Source organism: Odocoileus virginianus, unplaced genomic scaffold (assembly GCF_023699985.2).
Source record: "Odocoileus virginianus isolate 20LAN1187 ecotype Illinois unplaced genomic scaffold, Ovbor_1.2 Unplaced_Scaffold_3, whole genome shotgun sequence".
Classification (NCBI taxonomy): domain Eukaryota; kingdom Metazoa; phylum Chordata; class Mammalia; order Artiodactyla; family Cervidae; genus Odocoileus; species Odocoileus virginianus.
In genome coordinates this window covers 4378780-4404375 of record NW_027224265.1, presented here as the reverse complement: position 1 = coordinate 4404375, position 25596 = coordinate 4378780, and the positions used below count along the sequence as shown (strand labels likewise).

Here is a 25596-nt window from a genome sequence, read left to right as displayed (position 1 = left end):
AGCCTCAGCGTCCCGCACGACCGGCCCCAACACCAGCCCAAGCCGGCTGCGACCTGATCTTTCCCCTCTCCCTTTTCTCCTCGCGAAGGGAGGACCAGGGCCACTGCCAAGTACCATGACGGCGGCCCTGACCCTGCCGCCTGCCGCCCGCCGCCAGGGGGCGGGCCCCGGAGGGCAGGGGGCGGGGCCTGCGGGGCGGGAAGGGGCGGGGCCGGCGGGCGGATCGCTCCGGTCGCCGTCCGCCCCCACCACAGCAGCAGGAACCGAAGTCGCTGCCGCCTGGGTCGCTGGTCGCCCGCGCGCTGTCTCGGCCGGTCCCGCAGCCATGGAGGACTTCATCGTGATCTCGGACGACAGCGACTCGGAGAGCTCCGGGGGGACCCGCTCTGGCCGGGCGCGGAGGCTCCGCCGGGCCCTGTCCCGGACCCCCGGTGCGCTGCCTCGCCGGACTGTGGTGAGTGAGCGAGCCGCCGCTCGCCGAGCCCCCTGCGGTCGGAGCCCGCCGCCGCTCGCACAGCCCTCGGCCCAGCCCGCTGCTTTCCGCGGCTTCGCCGCCCGCCTCCGGGCGCCTCACGGCTGCAGCCGCTTCCCGCCTTCCCGGTGTGTCCCGCCCCGAGGAGCGCGGCGGGCCCCGGGTCGAAACGCGGGGCCTCCCGGGCTCCGCGCTCAAGCCCGAGAGCGGCTGAGGCTGGAGAGTGGCCGCTGAGCACATGGACGAGGTCCTGGCGCGCCAGGTGCGGGGGCCGCTGGAGCCCACAGCCGGCGGCGCTCCTCAGGCCAGGCCGCGGGCTGCCCAGAGCCTTGGGCGGGGGGCGGGGACACACGGGGTCCTCTGGGGAGACCCGGACCTCGAGGCGGGCGTGCGGGAGCGCGTAATTGTTTGGCCTGTGGTGTGTACAGATGTGTGCAGGGAGGTAACAGGAGCCCGGGCGGGGAGGGAGGGAAGCTGGGGCCTGGGCCAGACAGTGGCCAAGCTACAGGGCCTGGCAGTCGAGCGAGGGGCCGGGTTTTGGAGTTGTGCGGGAGGGCGGTTTATGGCGCTTCGCAAACATTTACCAAGCTCTAAAGGAATAGGGAGGGAAACATCCACGGTTTCTTTAACCCTCGGGCTGGTTAGTCTTTGTCCTTCTGCCTAAAGTGGTGAATAAAACATCTGTGGTCCCTGCCTTTCTAGAATCCTCCACAGATATTTATTGAGCCCCTACTATGGGCCAGGTATACTAAGAGCTGGGGATGCGATGAGGAATTCTACATTCCTGGCTTCTGTCTTAGAAGGTGATAAAATCTACAAGTAGCTATAGAATACGCAAGGGATGGGAGGTGGGCGGGGCTTTCTCGGTATCAGGAGACTCTCAACATCAGACTTTCAACAATCTTCTCAGCCTCCTAAAGCTACCCCCCCAAAATAACAGAATTGTCAAGCTGATGTTATTTGTAAACGCCTTTCTTCCTATGTAAATATTTCATCTAGACAAGTCCAGCTTCTGCTCCTTCAATCCCCTTCCCAGAGTTTTTAGTCCCTAAGCCTCCACTGTGAGCCACTTCTGTCTCAGTTATAGTGTTAAATCTAGGAGGTCACTATAAGAATGAATGGCATGCAAAACCAATTAACTTATACTGCTGTGCTGCCACGGTTCAAGCAAGAGGAATTCTCTATAACTTTCAGTAAAGAATTTAGAAGAGATGGACAGACAAGAGATTTTCAAGGTAAAAGTGACTGGATGTCCCTAGTACAGTGTGGGGAACATACTAGATAGATTTGTTGGATGAAAAAATGGTTGACGGAATGGGGGAGAGAGCAGTTCAGACAGACGTTTGATGGTGAGAGTGAATGTAAAAGAAGCAGGCTTGAAGTGGCAGAAATGCTGCATTCACTTTGGACCTCAGAGGACTTGAATTCTGGAGAACAGTCAGGATTGGAGAGATGTGGTAATTATCTAAATAGAAAGAAGCACTGAAGGCCTAATTATGTTTGAGATAATCAAGGGAAAGAATATAGAAAGAAAAAAGGTGGAAGAAAAAAGTACTGCAGAATAACCCTCAACTGCCTCTCCTAATTCTTCCTCTTCCCTCCTCCTCCTTCTCTCAGTCCCCCTTTAACTTTGTACTTCCTACCAGCTTTGCTTTTTTCTCCCAAGGAGTGTCCACCTCCCGTCATCCTGGGCCAGCTTCCTTCTTCAAGTGCCCAGATGTCATCCTTAGCCAAGTCTGTGGTATGTGCTATAACCCTCTTGCACATACATAGGGGTGATCACAAGCTTCCCCTCCTCCTCTGTGACCACTCAATCAAACATTTTGAGTTGGAGCCATTTAACTGAAGAGACGTGAAAGGCACGTTCCAGAGTAGCACCCAATGTAAATCTCGCTTCTCCAGATATTTCCTCCAGCTTTCTCAGAACTCCTGGCTGGTTCTCCTTTTATCCTTCTTGCAAGTTTATAAGGGTGGTAGTATAACCACACAAAATATCAGAGGCATTAAGAGACTCTCAAGGTTATAGAGCCTAAAGCACCTTTGTCCAGCTTTTCCTCAAGGCCCTGAGGTCAGAGAAACTTCTGTTTAAATCCCAACTCTACTTCCCAATCCGCCCAACAGCTCTGGGAGCTTTGGCAAGTTCTGTTGTCTCTTTCAGCTTCTGCATTTGAGAACATTAATTAATTACCAGGCAGGACCCTTAGAAGGTTTTTAATGAAAAGATACAAGGACAGTGCCCAGCATAAATTGATAGCTTTTGCTACACTTTATGCTGTTTTCTCAATCTTGGCAAGCAATGAAATAAAAGAAACAAGTTTTGTGATTTTTTTTTTTCTTTTTTGCAAATATTGACTGAGGGGAAACAACTTGCTTGAATTCAGGAAATCAGAAAGCCACCTCCAATGCTGAAGTTGATGTTTCTGAACTTCTGGCTCTTAACCTGGGCTTTAGACTTCAGTAAGTTGATGAAATATGTCTGTGTTTTTTATATTTATTGCTTCCCCCTCTCCCCTCCCACCCCCCACACACTTATAACAGCAGAACATGTTTAGCTAATTTTGGTTGGCCTAATTACAAAGATTAAGAAATGTATACAAAAGAAAGTTTAAATTGCCCTTAATCTCACCTTGCAAAGATAACCAATGCTAACATTTTGAAGTATGCCTGCCTAAACTGTTCTTTGTGAGTGCCAGGGTGCGCTCATATATACCCACGTGTCTCCCACTGTGTTTTTGCAAATATGAAATCTTGCTGTACTTCTCTTTTTTTGTTTGCCTTTTTGTCTTAATATACTTTTCTACATCAACAAATATACATTTTCACCAATATTTATAATGTATTTCATTGTACAGATTTATAATTACATGTACCTTTTCCTATAAATGGGTGTTATGCTGCCATTTCTAAACTTTCTCTATTATAAGACAAGTCAGAAATTTCCTAATAAGTAATCTTTGTACCTTTGTTCATTTGTTTGTTTAGGATAAGTTCCTCTTAGAAGTGAGATTGCTGAGTCTAAAGGTATGCCCTCTTTGGGGACTTTCGATATATATTGTCAAATTTCCTACAGAAATTGTACACCAATTATATTCTCACCATACCCCTTTCTCTACTACCTACTCATCCCTAGATATCATCAATTTACTGAATACGTAAATAATTATGGAACACTTATTATATGCCAGACACTGTTGTTGGCATACACTTGCTAAGATTACAGCTAAAAATACAAAATCAAGTCCTTGTTTTTGTGGAGATTTCATTTTAGTCAGAGGGAGACAAAGAGTAAACAATCGCATAGGTGTCTAACACAGAGCGTTAGAAAGAAAAGTAAGGCATTTTCGGTTTTTCAGTATTTGCTGGTTTGATAGCTAGATTCTGTGAGCTGTCATGGTTTTAATTTTTTCCTTTGGTTGTAGGTAGTGATTCGTTCTCTCATTAAATACTTGTTGAGCACATGCTCTGCCCATGGGTACCAAAGGTGAACAAGGTGACAATGAACCTATGTTCTAGTGGGGAAATAGCAATAAACTAAAAAATAAGTGAACAGTATAATAGAGAACAATTTGGGTGGGTTTGGGAACGTTAGATTGTGTCTTCAAAGAAGGCCTCTCTGAAGAGTTAATATTTGATCTGAGACCAAAATGACAGATTTGTTATGAGAAGATCTTGGGGAATAAAGTAACAGCAAAGGGTGTGGCAAAAGCAAAGATTGGAAGTAAGAGGAGCATGACTAATTGAAGGAATCAAAAGGCCAGTGGGGCTAGAATGTAAGTGACAGAGTTGGAAGCAATGAGAAGTATATAGACTTATATAGACTATATAAGGCCTGTAGCCCACGATAAGGAATTTGGATTTTATTCTTATATAATAAGAAATCTTTGAAGGCTCTTAAGCAGGGGAATAACATGATCTAATTTACATTTTTAAAAAGTGACTTTAGTTACTGTGAGGAGAAAAGACTGTAAGGTAAGTTGACCATATAATTTATCATCCAGATGGGGATCCTTTTGCAAATGAAAGAGGTTGCTAACTGGACAGAGTGTCAAACAACAGGCAAAAACTGAAACTGTCCCATACAAACCAGTTTCACCTTACTGTAAGGGGACAAAAGTGAAATCAAAGAGATTTGTCTTGGAGGTTGCAGCAGCAGTCCAGACCAGAGATCATCATAGCTTTGTAGGTAGTGCGACTGGATGACTGGAGGGATATGGAAGGTGCCAATGAAGTAAAATCAGCTGGTCATAAAACAGCAGGACCCGTGGTCATTGCCTTGTACGTCCTCTGCCTGCCTTTTGTCTGTGGAAAAACTTTAGCCAAAGAATAAGTTTAATCAGAGAAGTGAGAAAATGCAGAAACAAAGGAAAGCAGTCAAAGGAGACCAATGATAATTTAGTCCGTAAACAAATTCAAGGACCTTTCCTTCCTTCTCAGGCATTATAGATAATATTCTGAGCCAAATCCTGTGAGCTGTCTTCTGATACTGAAACCCCCACCAGGTAGAAGTTAACTACATGATGACCAGACTGTAGCCATGACATAAGCTGCCACAATTCCAAGAACTGGCCTCAAGGAAATGGGAACAAACCAACCCTGGAACTGAAGACTAACTGTACTTAAAACAATCAAGATGACGCTGATCAGACCACTGATGACCAATTTCAAGATGACTGTCAGAGCTGACTGTACTGTTTCTGCATGTAGCCCCCTCCCTCAGCCTATAAAAGCTCTTGTCCACTGATTTTCAGGGGGTGGAGTTGGCCTTTGGACAGGTGTCCACCCTCTATACCCCCCCATACCCTAGCTGCTGGCATCCAAAATAAAGCAAACTTTCCTTTCCAACAACCTTGCTTCTTTATTGACTTTTTGAATGACAAGCAGCCAGACCCCACTTTTAGTTACAGTCCCAATCCTTGGTTGTAGTTAATGAGGGAAAGGGGGGAATCCTGCATGATGCCTTGGTTTGTCCCTAGCAACTGGATGCAAGTTGGTGTCAGTCATTGACATGGGGACGTCTTGGGGAAGAACAGGGTTAGAGGAAAGATTCATGAGTTCTTGAATGTAGTGTGCTATATGTGTGTGAGTGTGTGTGTATAGTTTATGTGAGTTAATTGCCTGTTCTTGTCCTGTTGGACTTCCTGTGGATTTTTTTTGTTGTTGTTGTTTTTACTAACTTGTCAGTTTTACTTGGACTTCTCAGGTGGCGCTAGTGGTAAAGAGACAAAAGAGACGTGGGTTCAATCCCTGGGTTGGGAAGATCCCTGGAGAAGGAAATGGCAACCCACTCCCATATTGTCTGGAGAATCCCATGGACAGAGGAGCCTGGCAGGCTGTAATCGGTAGAGTCAAACACAACTGAAGCGACGTAGCCCAGTTTTACTTACATAATAAAGACTTTCTATAGGTTGGATTGGGTCCTCCAAAAAGATGTGTTGAAGCTCCCGCTGCCACTGCAGAATGTGACCTTATTTGAAAATCAAGTCATTGCAGATGTAATCAGTGAAGATGAGATTACAGAAAGTAGGGTGGGCCCTTAGTCTGATATAAGTAGTATCTTTATAAGATGTGAAGACAGAGGAAGAACACTGTGAGACTTTGGGAGTTATTCAACTACAAATCAATGAACACTAGAAGGTAAGAGAAGGGCACAGAACAGTTTCTTCCTAGAGCATTTAAGAGAACATGGTCCTACAGACACCCTAATTTTGAACTTCTGAGCCTCCAAAACTGTGAAAAACAACAAAAAGACCAGGAACAAGTCAAGGACATCCTCTGACACCAATGCTTTTCAGCATTGTACTGGAAGTCCTAGCTGATGTTATTAGGCAAGAAAAAGTATACAGATTAGGAAAGAAGAAAGAAAATTTTTACTCACAGATGTCATAATTGCCTATGTAGAAAAAACCCAAAAGAATTAGCAACCAAAAAAAAAAAAACTAATAAGTAATAATAGCAACGTTGTAGGATGCAAGGTCACTTTACAAAAGTCATCGCTTTCCCGTATACCAGCAATGAACAAGGGGAATTTGAAATTTAAAGCATACTACCATTTACATCAAAACTGAAAATTAAATACTTAAATATAAATCTCATAAAACATCTATGAGATAAATCTATGTGAGGAGAACTATAAAACTGATAAAATATATCAAAGAAGAAATAAATGGAGATATATTCCATGTTCTAGAAAAACATCTGCTTTATTGACTACACCAAAGCCTTTGACTGTGTGGATCACAACAAACTGTGGAAAATTCTTCAAGAGATAGGAATACCAGACCACCTGACCTGCCTCCTGAGAAATCTGTATGCAGGTCAAGAAGCAACAGTTAGAACCGGACATGGAACAATGGACTGGTTCCAAATTGGGAAAGGAGTACGTCAAGGCTGTATGTTGTCACCCTGCTTATTTAACTTATATGCAGAGTACATCATGTGAAATGCCAGGCTGGATGAAACACAAGCTGGAATCAAGATTGCTGGGAGAAATATCAATAACCTCAGATATGCAGATGATACCACCCTTATGGCAGAAAGCAAAGAGGAACTGAAGAGCCTCTTGATGAAGGTGAAAGAGGAGAGTGATGTTTAAAACTCAGCATTCAAAAAACTAAGATCATGGCATCCAGTCCCATTACTTCATGGCAAATAGATGGGGAAACAATGGAAACAGTGACAGACTTTATTTTCTTGGGCTCCAAAATCACTGTAGATGGTGACTGCAGCCATGAAATTAAAAGACACTTGTTTCTTGGAAGAAAAGCTATGACCAACCTAGACAGCATATTAAAAAGCAGAGACATTACTTTGCCAACAAAGGTCTATCTAGTCAAAGCTATGGTTTTTCCAGTAGTCATATATGGATGTGAGTGTTGGATTACAAAGAAAGCTGAGCACTGAAGAATTGATGCTTTTGAACTGTGGTGTTGGAGAAGACTCTTGAAAGTCCCTTGGACTACAAGGAGATCAAACCAGTCAATCCTAAAGAAATCAGTCCTGAATATTCACTTGGAAGGACTGATGCTAAAGCTGAAACTCCAATACTTTGGCCACCTGATGAGAAGAACTGACTCACTGGAAAAGACTCTGATGCTGGGAAAGATTGAAAGCAGGAGGAGAAGGGGACAGCAGAGGATGAGATGGTTGGATGGCATCACCAACTTGATGGACATGAGTTTGAGCAAGCTCTGGGAGTTGGTGATGGACAGGGAAGCCTAGCGTGCTGCAGTCCATGGGGTTGCAGAGAGTCAGACAATGACTAAGTGACTAAACTGAACTGAATCCATGTTCATGGAAAGGAAAACAATATTGTTAAGATGTCAGTTCTTATGAACCTTATCTATAGATTAAATGCAATCCCAATCAGAATCCCAGCAAGTTATTTTGTAGATATCAATAAACTGATTCAAGTTTATATGGAGAGGCAATTTGTTGTTGTTCAGTCACTTAGTCATGTCTGACTGTTTGAGACCCCATGGACTGCAGCACGTCAGGCTTCCCTGTCCTTCATTATCTCCTGGAATTTGCTCAAACTCATGTCCATTGAGTTGATAATGCTCTCCAACCATCTCACCCTCTGCTGCCTTCTGCCCTCAATCTTTCTCAGCATCAGAGTCTTTTCCAGTGAGTTGGCTCTTTGCATCAGGTGGCCAAAGTATTGGAGCTTCAGCTTCAGCATCAGTCCTTCCAATGAATATTCAGGGTTGATTTCCTTTAGGATTGACTGGTTTGATCTCCTTGCAGTCCAAGGGACTCTCAAGAGTCTTCTCCAGCACCACAATTTGAAAGCATCAGTTCTTCAGCACTCAGCCTTCTTTATGGTCCAACTCTCACATCTGTACATGACTACTGGAAAAACCATAGCTTTGCTTATGTGGACCTTTTTCAGCAAAGTGATGTCTATGCTTTTTAATATGTTGTCTAGGTTTGTCATAGCTTTCCTTCCAGGGAGCAAGCACCTTAATTTCATGGTTGCATGATTTTGGAGCCCAAGAAAATAAAATCTGTCACTGTTTCCACTTTTTCCCCTTCTGTTTGCCATGAAGTGATGGGACCAGATGCCATGATCTTAGTTTTTTGAAAGTTGAGTTTTAAGCCAGCTTTTTCACTCTGTTCTCTTTCAGCCTCATCAAGAGGCTCTTTAGTTCTTCACTTTCTGTCATTAGAGTGGTATCATCTGCATATTTGAGGTTGAACAGGTAATTTTTTTATTTATTTATTTTAAAGGATAATTGCTTTACAGAAATTTTGTTTTTTTCTGTCAAACACCAGCATGAATCAGCCATAGGTATACATATGTCTCTTCCCTCATGAACCTCCCTCCCATGTCCCTTCCCATTCCACCCCTGTAAGTTGATACAAAGCCCCTGTTTGAGTTCCCTGAGACATAACACAAGTTCCCATTGGCTGTCCATTTTACATATGGTAATGTAAGTGTCCATGTTACTCTTGCCATATGTCTAATCCTCTCTTCCCTCTCCCTGTGTCCATAAGTCTGTTCTCTATGTCTGTTTCTCCATTGCTGCCTTGCAAATAAATTCATTGGTACCATCTTTCTAGATTCCATATATATGCATTAGTATACAGTATTTATCTTTCTCTTTCTGACTTACTTCACTCTGTAAAATAGGCTCTAGGTTCATCCACCTCATTAGAACTGACTCAGATGTGTTCCTTTTTATGGCTGAGTAATATTCCATTGTGTATGTACCACAACTTCTTTATCCATTCATCTGTTGATAGACATCTAGGTTGCTTCCTCTTTCTAGCTATTGTAAATAGTGCTGTAGTAAACCTTGTCTCCCAGTAATCTTGATTACAGTTGTGATTGATTCAGCCCAGCATTTCACACGATGTAATCTTTGTATAGGTTAAATAAGTAGCATGACAATATACAGCCTTGATGTGGTCCTTTCCCAATTTTGAACCAGTCCATTGTTCCATATCCAGTTCTAACCGTTGCTTCTTGATCCACATACAGGTTTCTTAGGAGACAGATAAGGTGGTCTGAGAAAGGTGGTTCCCTTTCTCTTTAAGAAGATGCAATAACCAGCTGAATATTGGAGAAGAGCAGAGTCAGAGGACTGCCACTTTTGACTTCAAAATTTACTACAAACCGCAGTAATCAAAACAGTAAGAAATTGGTGAAAGCATAGACAGATAGATCAGTGGAACACCATAGAAAGCCCAGAGATAGACCCAAATTACTCTAGTCAACTGATCTTTGACAATGCAGCTAAAGTAGTAGAAGGGAGCAGAGAGTCCTTTCAACAATGGTGCTGGAACAGCAGGACAGTCACAGGCAAAGATGTGAATCTAGGCACAGACCTTACAGCTTTCATAAAAATCAGCTCAAAACCTGCACCATAGACCTGAACCTAGGATGCAAAACTGTGAAATTCCTAGAAGACAGGAGAAAACCTAGATGACTTTGGGTTTGGTGATGATGTTTTAGATATAACATCAAGAACATAATCCATGGAAGAAATAATTGCTAAACTAAACTTCACTACCACTAAAAACTTCTCTGAAAAACAAGAGAATGAGAAGATAAGCCACAGACTGGAAGAAAATATTTATGAAAGACACATCTGATAAAGGACTGTTACTGAAAATATGCAAATAACTCCTAAAATCAACAATAAGAAAACAAGCAACCTGATTAAAAACTGGGCAAAAGACATAAACGGACACATTATAAAGAAGGCATACAGATGGCCAGTGTTCAACATCAGACACCATTCAGTTCAATTCAGTTCAGTCGCTCAGCCGTGTCCGACTCTTTGTGACCCCATGAATCGCAGCACGCCAGGCCTCCCTGTCCATCACCAACTCCCGGAGTTTATTCAAACCCATGTCCATCGAGTTGGTGATGCCATCCAGCCATCTCATCCTCTGTCATCTCCTTCTCCTCCTGCCCCCAATCCCTCCCAGCATCAGGGTCTTTTCCAATGAGTCAGCTCTTTGCATCAGGTGGCCAAAGTATTGGAGTTTCAGCTTCAACATCAGTCCTTCCAATGAATATTCAGGACTGATTTCCTTTAGGACTGACTGGTTGGATCTCCTTACAGTCCAAGGGACTCTCAAGAGTCTTCTCCAACACCATAGTTCAAAAGCATCAATTTTTTTTTTCCTTTTATTTTTATTAGTTGGAGGCTAATTACTTTACAATATTGTAGCGGTTTTTGTCATACATTGACATGAATTAGACATGGATTTACATGCATTCCCCATCCCGATCCCCCCTCCCACCTCCCTCTCCACCCGATCCCTCTGGGTCTTCCCAGTGCACCAGGTCCGAGCACTTGTCTCATGCATCCAACCTGGGCTGGTGATCTGTTTCACCCTATATAATATACATGTTTCGATGCTGTTCTTTTGAAACATCCCACCCTCGCCTTCTCCCACAGAGTCCACAAGTCTGTTCTATACATCTGTGTCTTTTTTTCTGTTTTGCATATAGGGTTATCGTTACCATCTTTCTAAATTCCATATATATGTGTTAGTATACTGTAATGGTCTTTATCTTTCTGGCTTACTTCACTCTGTATAATGGGCTCCAGTTTTCATCCATCTCATTAGAACTGATTCAAATAAATTCTTTTTAATGGCTGAGTAATATTCCATGGTGTATATGTACCACAGCTTCCTTATCCATTCGTCTGCTGATGGACATCTAGGTTGCTTCCATGTCCTGGCTATTATAAACAGTGCTGTGATGAACATTGGGGCACACATGTCTCTTTCAGATCTGGTTTCCTCGGTGTGTATGCCCAGCAGTGGGATTGCTGGGTCATATGGCAGTTCTGTTTCCAGTTTTTTAAGAAATCTCCACACTGTTTTCCATAGCGGCTGTACTAGTTTGCATTCCCACCAACAGTGTAAGAGGGTTCCCTTTTCTCCACACCCTCTCCAGCATTTATTGCTTGTAGACTTTTGGATAGCAGCCATCCTGACTGGCGTGTAATGGTACCTCATTGTGGTTTTTGATTTGCATTTCTCTGATAATGAGTGATGTTGAGCATATTTTCATGTGTTTTGTTAGTCATCTGTATGTCTTCCTTGGAGAAATGTCTGTTTAGTTCTTTGGCCCATTTTTTGATCGGGTCATTTATTTTTCTGGAGTTGAGCTGGAGGAGTTGCTTGTATATTTTTGAGATTAATCCTTTGTTGCTTCGTTTGCTATTATTTTCTCCCAATCTGAGGGCTGTCTTTTCACCTTGCTTATAGTTTCCTTTGTTGTGCAAAAGCTTTTAAGTTTCATTAGGTCCCATTTGTTTATTTTTAAAAGCATCAATTCTTCAGTGCTCAGCTTTCTTCACAGTCCAACTCTCACATCCATACATGACTGCTGGAAAAACCATAGCTTTGACTAGACGGGCCTTTGTTGGCAAAGTAATGTCTCTGCTTTTTAATATGCTGTCTAGGTTGGTCATAATTTTCCTTCCAAGGAGTAAGTGTCTTTTAATTTCATGACTGCAGTCACCATCTGCAGTGATTTTGCAGCCCCAAAAAATAAACTCTGGAACTGTTTCCCCATCTGTTTCCCATGAAGTGATGGGACCAGATGCCAAGATCTTAGTTTTTTGAATGTTGAGCTTTAAGCCAACTTTTTCACTCTCCTCTTTCACTTTCATCAAGAGGCTTTTTAGTTCCTCTTCACTCTCTGCCATAAGGGTGGTGTCATCTGCATATCTGAGGTTATTGATATTTCTCCTGGCAATCTTGATTCCAGCTTGTGCTTCTTCCAGCCCAGCGTTTCTCATGATGTACTCTGCATATAAGTTAAATAAGCAGGGTGACAATATGCAGCCTTGACGTACTCCTTTTCCTATTTGGAACCAGTCTGTTGTTCCATGTCCAGTTCTAACTTGCTTCCTGACCTGCATATAGGTTTCTCAAGAGGCAGGTCAGGTGGTCTGTTATTCCCATCTCTTTCAGAATTTTCCACAGTTTGTTGTGATCCACAGTCAAAGGCTTTGGTATAGTCAATAAAGCAGAAATAGATGTTTTTCTGGAACTCTCTTGCTTTTTCGATGATCCAGCAGATATTGGCAATTTGATCTTTGGTTCCTCTGCCTTTTCTAAAACCAGCTTGAACATCTGGAAGTTCACAGTTCACGTATTGCTGAAGCCTGGCTTGGAGAATTTTGAGCATTACTTTACTAGTGTGTGAGATGAATGCAATTGTGCAGTAGTTTGAGCATTCTTTGGCATTGCCTTTCTTTGGTATTGGAATGAAAACTGACCTTTTCCAGTCCTGTGGCCACTGCTGAGTTTTCCAAATTTGCTGGCATATTGAGTGCAGCACTTTCACAGCATCATCTTTTAGGATTTGAAATAGCTCAACTGGAATTCCATCACCTCCACTAGCTTTGTTCATAGTGATGCTTTCTAAGGCCCACTTAACTTCACATTCCAGGATGTGTGGCTCTAGGTGAGTGATCACACCATCGTGATTATCTGGGTCATGAAGATCTTTTTTTTACAGTTCTTCTGTGTATTCTTGCCACCTCTTCTTAATATCTTCTGCTTTTGTTAGGTCAATACCATTAGTGTCCTTTATTGAACCCATCTTTGCATGAAATGTTCCCTTGGTATCTTGAATTTTCTTGAAGAGATCTCTAGTCTTTCCCATTCTATTGTTTTCCTCTATTTTTTTTTTTTTTTTTTTGCATTGATCACTGAGGAAGACTTTCTTATCTCTCCTTGCTGTTCTTTGGAACTCTGCATTCAAATGGGTATGTCTTTCCTTTTCTCCTTTGCTTTTCACTTCTCTTCTTTTCACAGCTATTTGTAAAGCGTCCTCAGGCAACCATTTTACCTTTTGGCATTTCTTTTCCATGGGGATGGTCTTGATCCCTGTCTCCTGTGCAATGTCACGAACCTCTGTCCATAGTTCATCAGGCACTATATGCCATTAGGGAATTGCTAATTAAAACAACAGTGAAGTATTATTACATCTGGATTTTAGAATAGACAAAATTCAGAGCAACAGCAAATGCTGGTGAGGATGTGGAATAATGGAATTCTCATTAATTACTAGTGGAAAAGCAAAATGGTACAGCAAATTTGGAAAACAATTTGGCAGTTTTTTACAAAACTTATGTATTCTTATAGTACAAACCAACAGTTTTGCTCCCTGGTATTTACCCAAATGAATTGAAACAAATCCACACACAAAAAAACTGAATATAGATGTTTATATATCAGCTTCATGCATAATTGCCAAAACTTGGAAGGCCACTAAGATGTCCTCCAGTAAGTAAATGGATAAGTAAACTGTTACCTCCAGACACTGAAATATTATTCAGCACTAAAAAGAAATGATCTATCAAGCCATGGAAATACTTGGAGGAAACTTAAATGGCTTTTTCACTTAGTAATATGCCGTCTTGGAGAAGGCAATGGCAACCCACTCTAGTACTCTTGCCTGGAAAATCCCATGGACAGAGGAGCCTGGTAGGCTGCAGTCCATGGGGTCGCACAGAGTCGGACACGACTGAAGTGACTTAGCAGCAGCAGCAGAAATACGCAGTCTGAGAAGACTATACTATGTGATTCCAACAATATGACATTCTGGAAAAGTAAAAACTATGGGGACAGTGAAAAGACCTTGGTTTTCAGAAGTTAGTGGAGAGAAAGTACTGAAGACGCAGAGCACAGGATTTTCAGGCAGTGGAACTGTCCTGTGTGATACTCAACGGTAGATACATGTTGTTATGTATTTGTCAAAACCCATAAAATGCAAGAGTAAACCCTGATGTAAACTGTAGGCTTTGGGTATTGATAACGTGCCAGGTTAGTTTTATCAGTTGTAACTAATATACCACTGTGATGCTGGATACTGATAGTGGGAAAGTTGTACATATGTGGGGATTGGACTATATGGTAACATTCCATACTTTCTGTTCAGTTTTGCCATGAACCAAAAACTGCTCTAAAAAGTAAAGTTTATCAATTTAAAAAATGTACCAGTCCAAAAAATTCAAATACTAGAGAATGGTATGCAGTGAAAGTTAGGGTAGTATTGGTCCCCAGCTCAATATTTTCCAGAGTTTTTTCTAGGTTTTCTCACATTTCTCTTGTTTTAAGTTATTTATTTAAATTTTTTGCTTTGTTGATGCATAATTGATGAAACTAAGATATTTTAATACATCATGGTGATTTAACTAACAAAGTTTAATTAATTAACGAACTTTTTACATTTTAATCAAAGTTTTACACATTATAAATGAACTTTAGTGTCATGTTCCCCTTTCCAAAAATCCTTCACTTATTGACATATACCGTTATATTAGTTTCAGGTGTACATCATAATGCTTCCATATTTATACACACTGCAAAATGACATCCATAATAAGTCCGTCTACATCATTTATCATACATCAATATATTATAAAACATTATTGATAGGAAGTTTATACCTCTTGACCCCCTTAACCAACTTTGCTTACCCTCCCAACCCTCCCGGCAACCTCCATTATATTCTTTGTACCTGTGAATTTCATATTGTGTGTTTTTGTTTTTAGATTCCACGTGTAAGTGAAATCATGGTATTTTTCTTTCTCTGACTTATTTTACTTAGCATGATACCCTCAAGTTCCATCCATGTTGTCACAAATGGCAAAATTTCATTCTTTTCGTACTTTTTTATGGCTGAGTAGTATTCTGGTGTGTGTGTGTGTGTGTGTGTGTGTGTGTGTGTGTGTGTGTGTGTTAGTTGCTCAGTCATGTCCAACTCTTTGTGACCCCATGGACTGTAGCCCACCAGGCTCCTCTGTCCATGGAATTCTCCAGGTGAGAATACTGGAATGGGTAGCCACTCCCTTCTCCAGGGGATCTTCCAACCCAGGGATCGAACCCAGGTGTCCCGCATCACGGGCAGATTCTTTACAGTCTGAGACACTAGGGAAGCCCCACGTGTATGCGCATATATAAATATATATGCACTACGTGTTTATTCAGTCATTAGCAGACACTTATGTTGTTTTCATTTCTTGGCTATTGTAACTAATGCTTCAGTAAATGTAGGGGTGCATATATGCTTTCAAGTTAATGTTTTCATTTTCTTCAGATAAATAACCAGAAGTAGAATTGCTGGATGGATCACATGTTGGTTCTATTTTTAATTTGGGGGGAAACTTCTATACTGTTTTCCATAGCACTGTGCTAAACATTACACTAAAAATGCACAAGGGTGTCCTTTTCTAGAACATCCTTACCAACCCTTGTTATCGCCTGTCTTTTTAATAAGAGCCACTGTTACTGGAATTAACGGGTACCTTATTGTGGTTTTGATTTTTATTTCCCTAGTGATTAGTGATACTGAGCATCTTTTCACGTGTCTGCTGGCCGTCTGTAAATGTCTGTTTAGGTCCTCTGTCCATTCCATAATCAGAGTTTTGGCTTTTTGTTATTGAGTTGTATGAGCTCTTTATATACTTTGGATATTAATCTTTTATCAGATACATGATTTGCAAATAGTTTCTCTCACTTAGGAGGTTGTCTTTTCATTTTGTTGATGGTGTTCTTTGCTGTACAGAAGCTTTAGTTTGATGTAGTCCCATTTGTTTGTTTTTGCTTTCGTTGTCTTTGCTTTTGGAATCAGATACAGAATAATCACCAAAACTAATGTCATGGAGCTTCCTGCCTCTATTTTCTTCTAGGAGCTCGGTGGTTTCACGTCTTATATTCAAGCCTCTAGTTCGTTTTGAGTTAATTTTTGTGTGTGGTGTAAGATGGCAGTCTAGTTTCATTCTTTTTCATGTGGCTTTCCAGTTTTCCTCACACCATTTACTAAAGAGTGTCCATTGTATAATCTTTCCTCTTTTGTCATAAATTAATTGACCATGTATGTATGGGATTTGTTTCTGGGCTATTTTTCTTAAAATTGATCCACATGTCTGCTTTTATGCCAAAATCATATTGCATTTGAAATCAATGAGTGCAGTGTCTTCAGCTTTGTTCGTCTTTCTCGAGAATGTTTTGGCTATTTGGGATCTTTTGTGGTTCCATATAAATTTTAAAATTGTTTGTTCTATTTCTGTGAAATGTGCCATTGGGATTTTGATGGGGGTTACATTGAACCTGTAGATTGCTTTGGGTAATATGGACATTTTAACAATATTCATTCATCCAAACCATGAGCATAAAACATCTTTCCATTAATTTGTGTTTTCAGTGTCTTTCATCAGTGTCTTATAGTTTTCTGATATACAGGTCTTTTACCTCCTTGGTTAAATTTACTCTTAGGTATTTTATTCTTTTTGATACCATTGTACATGGGATTGTTTTCCCAAATTCTTTTTTAACTGTTCGTTGTTAGTGTATAGAAATGCAGCAGATTTTTGTATATTTAGTTTGTACTCTGCAATTTTTCTGAATTCATTTATTAGTTCTTATAGTTTTTTTTTGATGTGGTTATTAGCATTTTATATATTGTCCACAAATAGTGAAAATTATACTTCTTCCTTTCCAGTTTGGATGCCATTTATTTCTGCATCTTGCCTTATTGCTTTGGCTAGAACTTCCAATACCATGTTGAATAAAAGTGGCAAGAGTGGACATCCTTGTCTTATTCCTGATCTTAGAGGAAAAGCTTTCAACTTTTCACCACTGAATATGATGTTAACAGTGGGTGTGTCATATATGGCCTTTATTTTGTTGAGGTATGTTTCCATCTCTACCCACTTTATTGAGAGTCTTTGGTATAAATGAATGTTGAATTTTGTCAAATGCTTTTTCTGCAATTGTTGCTATAATCTTGATTTTTATCCTTCATTTTATTCATGTATATCTTGTTAATTGATTTGTGGGTGGTGAACCATCCTTGCATTCCTAGAATAAATTGATCTGTCTATTCAGATTTTCTATTTTTTCATGATTCAGTCTCGGAGGATTATGTTTCTAGGTATTTATCCATTTCTTCTAGGTGGTCCAATTTGTTGACATAATTACTCTTAGTTTTTTTATGATCCTATGTATTTCTGTGGTATCAGTTGTAACTTCTTTTTCATTTCTGAGTTTATTCATTTGAGCCCTTCCTATTGTTTTTCTTGGTGAATCTAGTTAAAGATCTGTCTATTTTCTTTTCAAGAACCAGCTCTTAGTTTCATTGCTCTTTTCTGTTGTCTTTTTAGTCTTTCTTTCAATTCTTTCTACTCTGATCTTTATTATATCCCTCCTTCTACTAACTCTAGGCTTCACTTCTTTTTCTAGTTCCTTTAGTTGTAAAGTTAAATTATTTCTTTGAGATTTGTCTTGTTTCTTGAAGTAGGCCTGTATCATTGTCAAGTTTCCTCTTAAAACTTATTTTGCTGCATCCTATAGATTTTGGTAAGTTGTATTTCCATTTTCATTTGTCTCAAGGTATTCTTTTTTAACTTCTCTTTTTCTGAAATTTATTGGGATTTGTTTTGTTAAATAGGATCTATCCTGGAGAGTGTTGCATGTGCACATAAGAAGAATGTATAATATCTTGCTTTTGGCTGGAATGTTCTATATATATCTATTAAATTAACCAGGCCTAATGTGTCTTCTAAGGCCAGTGTTTCCTTATTGATCTTCTGTCTGAATGATCTGTCCATTAATGTAAATGGGGTATTAAAGTGTATCACATTTTTTATTGCTGTCAGTTTCTCCCATTACATTTATTAATATTTGCTTTATATATTTAGGTGCTCCTATGTTGAGTACATAAATATTTACAAATGTTATATCCTCTGGTTGGATTGACCCCTTTATCATTATGTAATGCCTTTCTTTGTCTTTTGCTACAGTCTTTATTTTAATGTTTATTTTGTCTGATAATGTATAGTTACCCCATCTTTCTTTTGGTTTCCATTTGCGTGGAACATCTTTTTTATCCCTTAACTTTTAGTCAGAGTGTGTCCTAACATCTGAAGTAAATCTAACAGGAAGCATATGTTTATTTTTTTTAATGTCTTGTTTTTTTAATCCACCCAGCCACTCTGTGTCTTTTGATTGGAGAATTTAGCCTGCTTATATTTAAAGCTATATTTTAATATATATATTAAAGCTATATATTTAGCCTGCTTATATATAATTATTGATAGGTGTGTGGTTACTTATAGATGTGTACCTATTGCCATTTTTTTCATTGTTTTCTGGCAGTTTTCTGGTTTGTTTCTGTTCTGTCTTCTCCTGGTCTCTTACCTTGTGGTCTGATGAGTTCCTTTAGTGTTATGCATACATTCCTTTCACATTATCTTTTATGTACATATTAGAGAGTTTTGCTTTGTGGTTACCATGAAGCTCACATATAGGTTCTGTTTCAAGACAGTGCAGTAGAAGGATGTGTGCTCATCTTCTCCTGTGAGAACACCAAAATTGCAACTAGCTTTTGAACAATATGCACAAAGAGAACACTGGAACCCACCAAAAAAAGATATCCCACATCCAGAGACAAGCCACAGCAAGACAGCAGGAGGGGTGCAATCATGATAAAAATAAAATCTGACAAAGAAACTGGGAATCCCTGGGGAATCTGGCCTTGAAGGCCAATGGGATTTGATTATAGGACTTCCACAGGACTGGGGAAAACAGAGACTCCAGTCTTGGAGGGCACAAACAAAATCTTGCATGCACCAAGACCCAGAGGAAAGGAGCAGTGACCCCACAGGAGACTGAACCAAAACTACCTGCTAGTGTTGGAGGGTCTCCTGTGGAGGCGTGGGTTGGCAGGGGCTCACCACAGGGACGGGGGCACTGGCAGCATCAGGCCAGGAAGGTCCCCCTTGGCATAAACCCTCTTGGAGTTCACCATTAACCCTACCATAGAGCCCATAGACCCCAGGGCTGGGTTGCCTCAGGCCAAACAACTACCAGGGAGGGAGTGCAACCCCACCCATCAGCAGATAATTGGATTAAAGCTTTACTGAGCAAGGCCCTGCCCACCAGAGCAAGACCCAGTTTTTCCCACTGCCAGTCCCTCCCATCAGGAAGCTTACACAAGCCTCTTAGCCTCATCCATCAGAGGGCAGACAGAAGAAGCAAGAAGCAGCACAATCTCACAGCAGCTAAAACAAAAACCATATTACAGAAAGTTAATCATGATGAAAAAGCAGAAAGTTATGTCCCAGATGAAGGGACAAGATAAAACCCCAGAAAAACAACTAAATGAAGTAGAGATAGGCAACCTTCCAGAAAAAGAATTCAGAATAATGTTAGTGAAGATGATTCAGGATCTCAGAAAAGAATGGAGGGAAAGATTGAGAAGATGCAAGAAATATTTACCAAAGACCTATAAGAACAAACAGATGAATAATACACTAGAAGGAATCAACAGCAGAATAACTGAGGCAGAAGAACGGATAAATGACCTGGAGGACAGAATGGTGGAAATCACTGCTGTAGAACAACAAATATGGAGAAAAGAATGAAAAGAAATGAAGACAGCCCAAGAGAACTCGGGGCCAACAGTTAATCCACCAACATTCATAATATAGGGGTCCCAGAAGGAGAAGAGAGAAACAGACCAGAAGAAATGTTTGAAAAGATAATATCTGAAAACTTCCCCAAATGGGAAAGGAAATAGTCAACCAAGTCCAGGAAGCACAGGGAGTCCCAAGCAGGATGAACCCAAGGAGGAACACACCAAGACACATAGTAATCAAACTGACAAAAATTAAAGATAAAATATTAAAAGCAACAAGGGAAAAATGACAACATACAAGGGAACTCCCATCAGGCTATCAGCTGATTTCTCAACAGAAACTCTACAAGCCAGAAGGGAATGGCACAATATATTTAAAGTGATGAAAGGGAAGAACCTACAACCAAGAATACTCTACCCAGCAAGACTCTCATTCAGATTTGATGGAGAAATCAAAAGCTTTCCAGACAAGCAAAAGTTGAGAGAGTTCAGCACTGTCAAACTAGCTTTACAACAAATGCTGAAAAGGAGCTTCTCTAGGCAGGAAACACAAGAGAAGGAAAACACTTACAGAATATAAGCCCAAAACAATTAAGAGAATGGTAATAATATTATTCAGTTCAGTCGCTCAGTCATGTCCAACTCTTTGCAACCCCATGGACTGCAGCATGCCAGGCTTCCCTGTCCTTTACCAACTCCTGGAGTTTGCTCAAACTAATGTTGATGATGCCATCCAACCATCTCATCCTCTGTCATCCCCTTCTCCTTCTGCCTTCAATCTTTCCCAGCATCAAGGTCTTTTCCAATGAATCAGTTCTTTGCATCAGGTGGCCAAAGTATTGGAGTTTCAGCTTTAGCATCAGTCCTTCCAATGAATATTCAGGACTGATTTCCTTTAGGATGGACTGGTTTGATCTCCTTGCAGTCCAAGGGACCCTCAAGAGTCTTCTCCAACACCACAGTTCAAAAGCATCAGTTTTTCAGTGCTCAGCTTTCTTTATAGTCCAACTTTCACATCTATACGTGACTACTAGAAGAACTACAGCTTTGACTAGACAGATCTTTGTTGGTAAAATAATGTGTCTGCTTTTTAATATACTGTCTAGGTTGGTCATAGCTTTTCTTCCAAGAGTAAACATCTTTTAATTTCATGGCTGCAGTCACCATCTGCAGTGATTTTGGAGCCCCCCCCCAAAAAAAGTCTGTCACTGTTTCCATTGTTTCCTCATCTATTTGCCATGAAGTGATGGGACCAGATGCCATGATCTTAGTTTTTTGAATGTTGAGTTTTAAGCCAGCCTTTTCACTCTCCTCTTTCACTTTCATCAAGAGGCTCTTTAATTCTTCGCTTTCTGCCATAAGGGTGGTGTTATCTGCATATCTGAGGTTATTGATATTTCTCCCCGCAGTCTTGATTCCAGCTTGTGCTTCATCCAGCCTGGCATTTCGCATGATGTACTCTGCATATAAGTTAAATAAGCAGGGTGACAATATACAGCCTTGACATACTCCTTTCCCAATTTGGAACCAGTCTGTTGTTCATGTCCAGTTCTAACTGTTACTTCTTGACCTGCATACAGATTTCTCAGGAGGCAGGTCAGGTGGTCTGGTGTTCACCATCTCTTTCAGAATTTTCCACAGTTTGTTTTGATCCATACAGTCAAAGGCTTTGGTGTAGTCAATAAAGCAAAAGTAGATGTTTTTCTGGAACTCTCTTGCTTTTTCGATGATCCAACGGATGTTGGCAATTTGATCTCTGGTTCCTCTGCCTTTTCTAAATCCAGCTTGAACATCTGGAAGTTCACGGTTCACATACTGTTGAAGCCTCACTTGGAGAATTTTGAGCATTACTTTGCTAGCATGTGAGATGAGTGCAATTGTGCAGTAGTTTGAGCATTCTTTGGCATTGTCTTTCTTTGGGATTGGAATGAAAACTGACCTTTTCTAGTCCTGTGGCCACTGCTGAGTTTTCCAAATTTGCTGGCATATTGAGTGTAGCACTTTCACAGCATCATCTTTTAGGATTTGAAATAGCCTGATTGGAATTGAAATAGCTCAAGTGGAATTCCATCACCTCCACTAGCTTTGTTTGTAGTGATGCTGGCTAAGGGCCTACTTGACTTCACCTTCCAGGATGTCTGGCTCTAGGTGAGTGATCACACCACTGTGGTTATCTTGGTCATGAAGATCTTTTTGATATAGTTCTTCTGGTATTCTTTCCACCTCTTCTTAATCTCTTCTGCTTCTGTTAGGTCCATACCATTTCTGTCCTTTATTATGCCCATCTTTGCATGAAATGTTCCCTTGGTATCTTGAATTTTCTTGAAGAGATCTCTAGTCTTTCCCATTCTATTGTTTTCCTCTATTTCTTTGCATTGATCACTGAACAAGGCTTTCTAATAAGATCATACAGACTGATGGTTACCTAAAACATAAATGGATTAAATGCACCAGCCAAAAGGCATAGACTGGCTAGACAGATGAAAACATGTGCATGTATGCACTTCCACTTACCACATCACTCTGCTTGATCCCCCAAATTGTATGTAATTATTTTATATTGTTAAGTTAATCATATTCCCATTATGGCTTGCAATTATAATTATCTTTTTTTTCTGGCTATTCATTGTGAAAACTGATAAATATCTTTCACTATGGTGACTGTGTAACTATTACTCACTTAATATCATTTAATTGTGATTTGTCAACAGAGAAATAATAGAATTCTATATCACCAAAACTACCATTTAATAGAAAAACCTGTAATCACTTTTTAAAATCCAGATGCATATCAGAATTATCTTGAAATTTTTTGAAAAATACAAATGCTCAGGTATTGCTTTTTTTATCTCCAGAGCTCCAGATATGTTTCTAATAAGCAGTCATGTTTAAAACAACTGGACTATATGATGATCTTTTACTTTTATCTAGTTTGTTTCACTTTTTCTATTTAATATTCAGTGCTCTCATTTCATTTAGTTTGTTTTCCAATTTTTCCATCTCTTTTTTTTTCTGGTGTTCTTTCTCAAGCCTTTATCAGGTTTACTAGAAAAGCTTTTGTATGCATATATATAAATAATATGTGTAATATATATTTTTTAGAAAACTTATCAATCTTTGCCTCAAAATTTCTGAAACTTTGATTCCAATTGTTTGACTTAGTATGAATAGAATGCTAGATTTCTAATTAAAAAAATAGATATGCAACAAGCAACAAAGGTTTACTATATAGCACAGGGAACTATAGTCAATATCTTGTAATAACCTATAATGGAAAATAATTTCAAAAATAATGTTTGTATGTATGACTGAATCACCTTGCTGTGCCACTGAAATAGTGTAAGTCAGTTATACTTCAATGAAATATGTACATTAAAAAAAGAAGCCAGACATAAAGACCACATAATTATGATTCCATTTATATGAAATATTAGAATGGGCAAATTCATAGAGACAGGAAAAGGATATATAGGTCAGATAGATGGAGATTGATATAATAGCAGTGTTACTGATAGTGCTTAGTTAGAATAAGCTTCATGGATCTGTAGCCCCATTTGGGTTCCCTAAAACTATAATTAAACTTAATGCTTCTTTGTCCCCTTCCTACCTAACAAGTTTCAAGTTAAAAGCCTGCATGGTAACCTTACCCATGGAAAAAGCAGATAGGATCTTTAGGGAAGAGGGCTTAAAACAAAGAAAGGGGACTCTGTGTTCAGCCCTTGGTTCTAGTTTCACCAAATAATGAAGCCATTCCATTTGCCTTGTTGGAAAAGAGTGATAGGTAGAGAGAAACCTGAAGTATCTGTATTATTTTCGGTGAATGGAAGGTCCATATGTGAGGTATGGAAGATGAGCTTTCCCTCTCAAAATTATTTTTTTTAGATTCAGTTGATATTTCTTGAGCACTTTGACATTTTTCAAAAGATGCTGTGCCAGTCATTATGGCATTATACTCAGTCCTAGTGGGAAAGATAAGCAGCTAATATTGGAATATTGTAAAAACACCTGGACCTAGGAACTTCTGCCTTCAGCAATATGACTGACTGACTTTAAAGGGATCTCTGCTAAAACAACAATTAGATTCTGAAAGAAACTAATTTTTCCTGCTTGCTGGGTTAGCAGAAATTAACAGAAATCTCCAAGGAGAAAAGTATAACCAAAATCATGAGATAACCTGGAGAGGTGAAGAGCAAATCCCATTATCAGCACCATAATTGGGAAGTAACTTGGACTAGCCCCTTGAAGGTGTAAATGGATGAGACTTCTCATTTACACAGATCCAGAAACCCAAAAGTAGTTTGCTTTCTGGGTTTTAGTTTTTACAGCTAGAAAATATGAATGATATTCACCTGACAGGGTTGTTCTGAGACATCTGGGTCAGAAAATAAGGTTATTGGGGTAGACAAGGACTTTATGAGCTTATTGCTGTGTTTCATTCTATAGATGCAGTCTGTTAGAGGGCCTTGTTATTGTTTAGTTGCTATGTCATGTCCAACTCTTCTGTGACCCCCATGGACTGTAGTCTTCCAGGCTCCTCTGTCCCTGGGATTTCTCAGGCAAGAATACTGGAGTGAGTTGCTATTTCCTTCTGCAGGGAATCTTTCCAACTCAGGGACTGAATCCGAGTCCCCTGCGTTGGCAGGTGGGTTTTTTACCACTAAGCCACCAGGGGAGCCCATTGGAGAGTCTTAGTCATCTGTGTTTCCATCTGCTGACATAATTATTAAAACTAGAAAGATAATTTGTTATCTCTGAAAACTTAGAGTAATATGTGATGAAAGAGTTAAGAGGACTGTCAGAGGACAATGAGATGAAAGGATAAACAAACAATTGTCATTAGACTACATTTATTCATTTATCTAATGAGTTAATAAATACTATGAGTTGAGTCTAAAATACTATGTAAGGGTACAGGATACTGTACTGTCTAATGAGGGGAAGCATATGGAAGTGCTCTCTGATATGCACTGAAGTGATATTAGTATGTACAGTGCTTTGGAGTCATCAAAAAGGGACGCAGTAAGCTGTGCAAGGTTGAGCAGTGCAGTTGAATTTTGCTTCCAATCTGTGAAACTCCTTGACGTGCCAGAATACTCCCTGAGGGTCCAGTTAAAAATCAGGCAGACACTAGTGAGAAATCTACTGAAAGAGAGCTGCATAGGGCAATATCTATGAATTTGCTGCTCTTTTAACAGACTGCATTCCCTAATCACTTGCCACTTAAGTGACAGAAAGCTGAAAATTTTATGGTTTTGAAATGTCAGGGGATAGAGGTAAAGGATAGCAGAGCAGCAAAAAAATTAGGACTGCAATCCCTAATCTCTAGAAGCAAGAAAATCACAGGAAGGGCAAACCCCAAAATCAAAGTAAAATCTCTGCCCAAATCCTTGGCCAGTAGTGAAATCTAGGTAGGCACAAGAGAGAACCACCCTGTCCCCCGCCCCCAAAAGGCCAGGTTACAAAGGTGGTAGCTCGAAAGCATAAGGACAAAGATAGCAGCCCTGCATTATGTATGAAGGAGACAGAGCTTGCAGTTTGAGTTCAGGCAGATCAACTGCTAGAGCAGCAACAATGAAAAGACAATTTTTGGAAGAAAACAATCAAATCATTACATGTATCTATAAAACTCAATTTTCAACCAAAAATTACTAGACATGCAAAAAAACAAGTGTGACTCATTCTCAGGGCGAGAAAAAAAAAGGAGGCAGTCAATGGAATCTGGCTGGAG

At 40.2% G+C, this 25596-nt stretch overlaps 1 protein-coding gene and 1 long non-coding RNA gene across 2 annotated transcripts in view; both read left to right on the top strand.

Annotated features, from left to right (window-relative positions):
• Positions 1 to 221: 221 nt before the first annotated feature.
• SIMC1 (SUMO interacting motifs containing 1) overlaps positions 222 to 25596 on the top strand; it is a 69882-nt gene continuing 44507 nt past the window's right edge. Inside the window, exon 1 of the mRNA XM_070462318.1 lies at positions 222 to 454. Coding sequence (XP_070318419.1) covers positions 326 to 454 — 129 coding nt within the window. The 5' untranslated portion in view covers positions 222 to 325. The remainder of the gene's footprint in view (positions 455 to 25596) is intronic.
• LOC110147099 (uncharacterized) lies at positions 912 to 5036 on the top strand. Its single transcript, XR_011485937.1, has 3 exons — positions 912 to 2929; positions 3455 to 3493; positions 4907 to 5036. It is a non-coding gene; the product is annotated as an uncharacterized lncRNA (long non-coding RNA).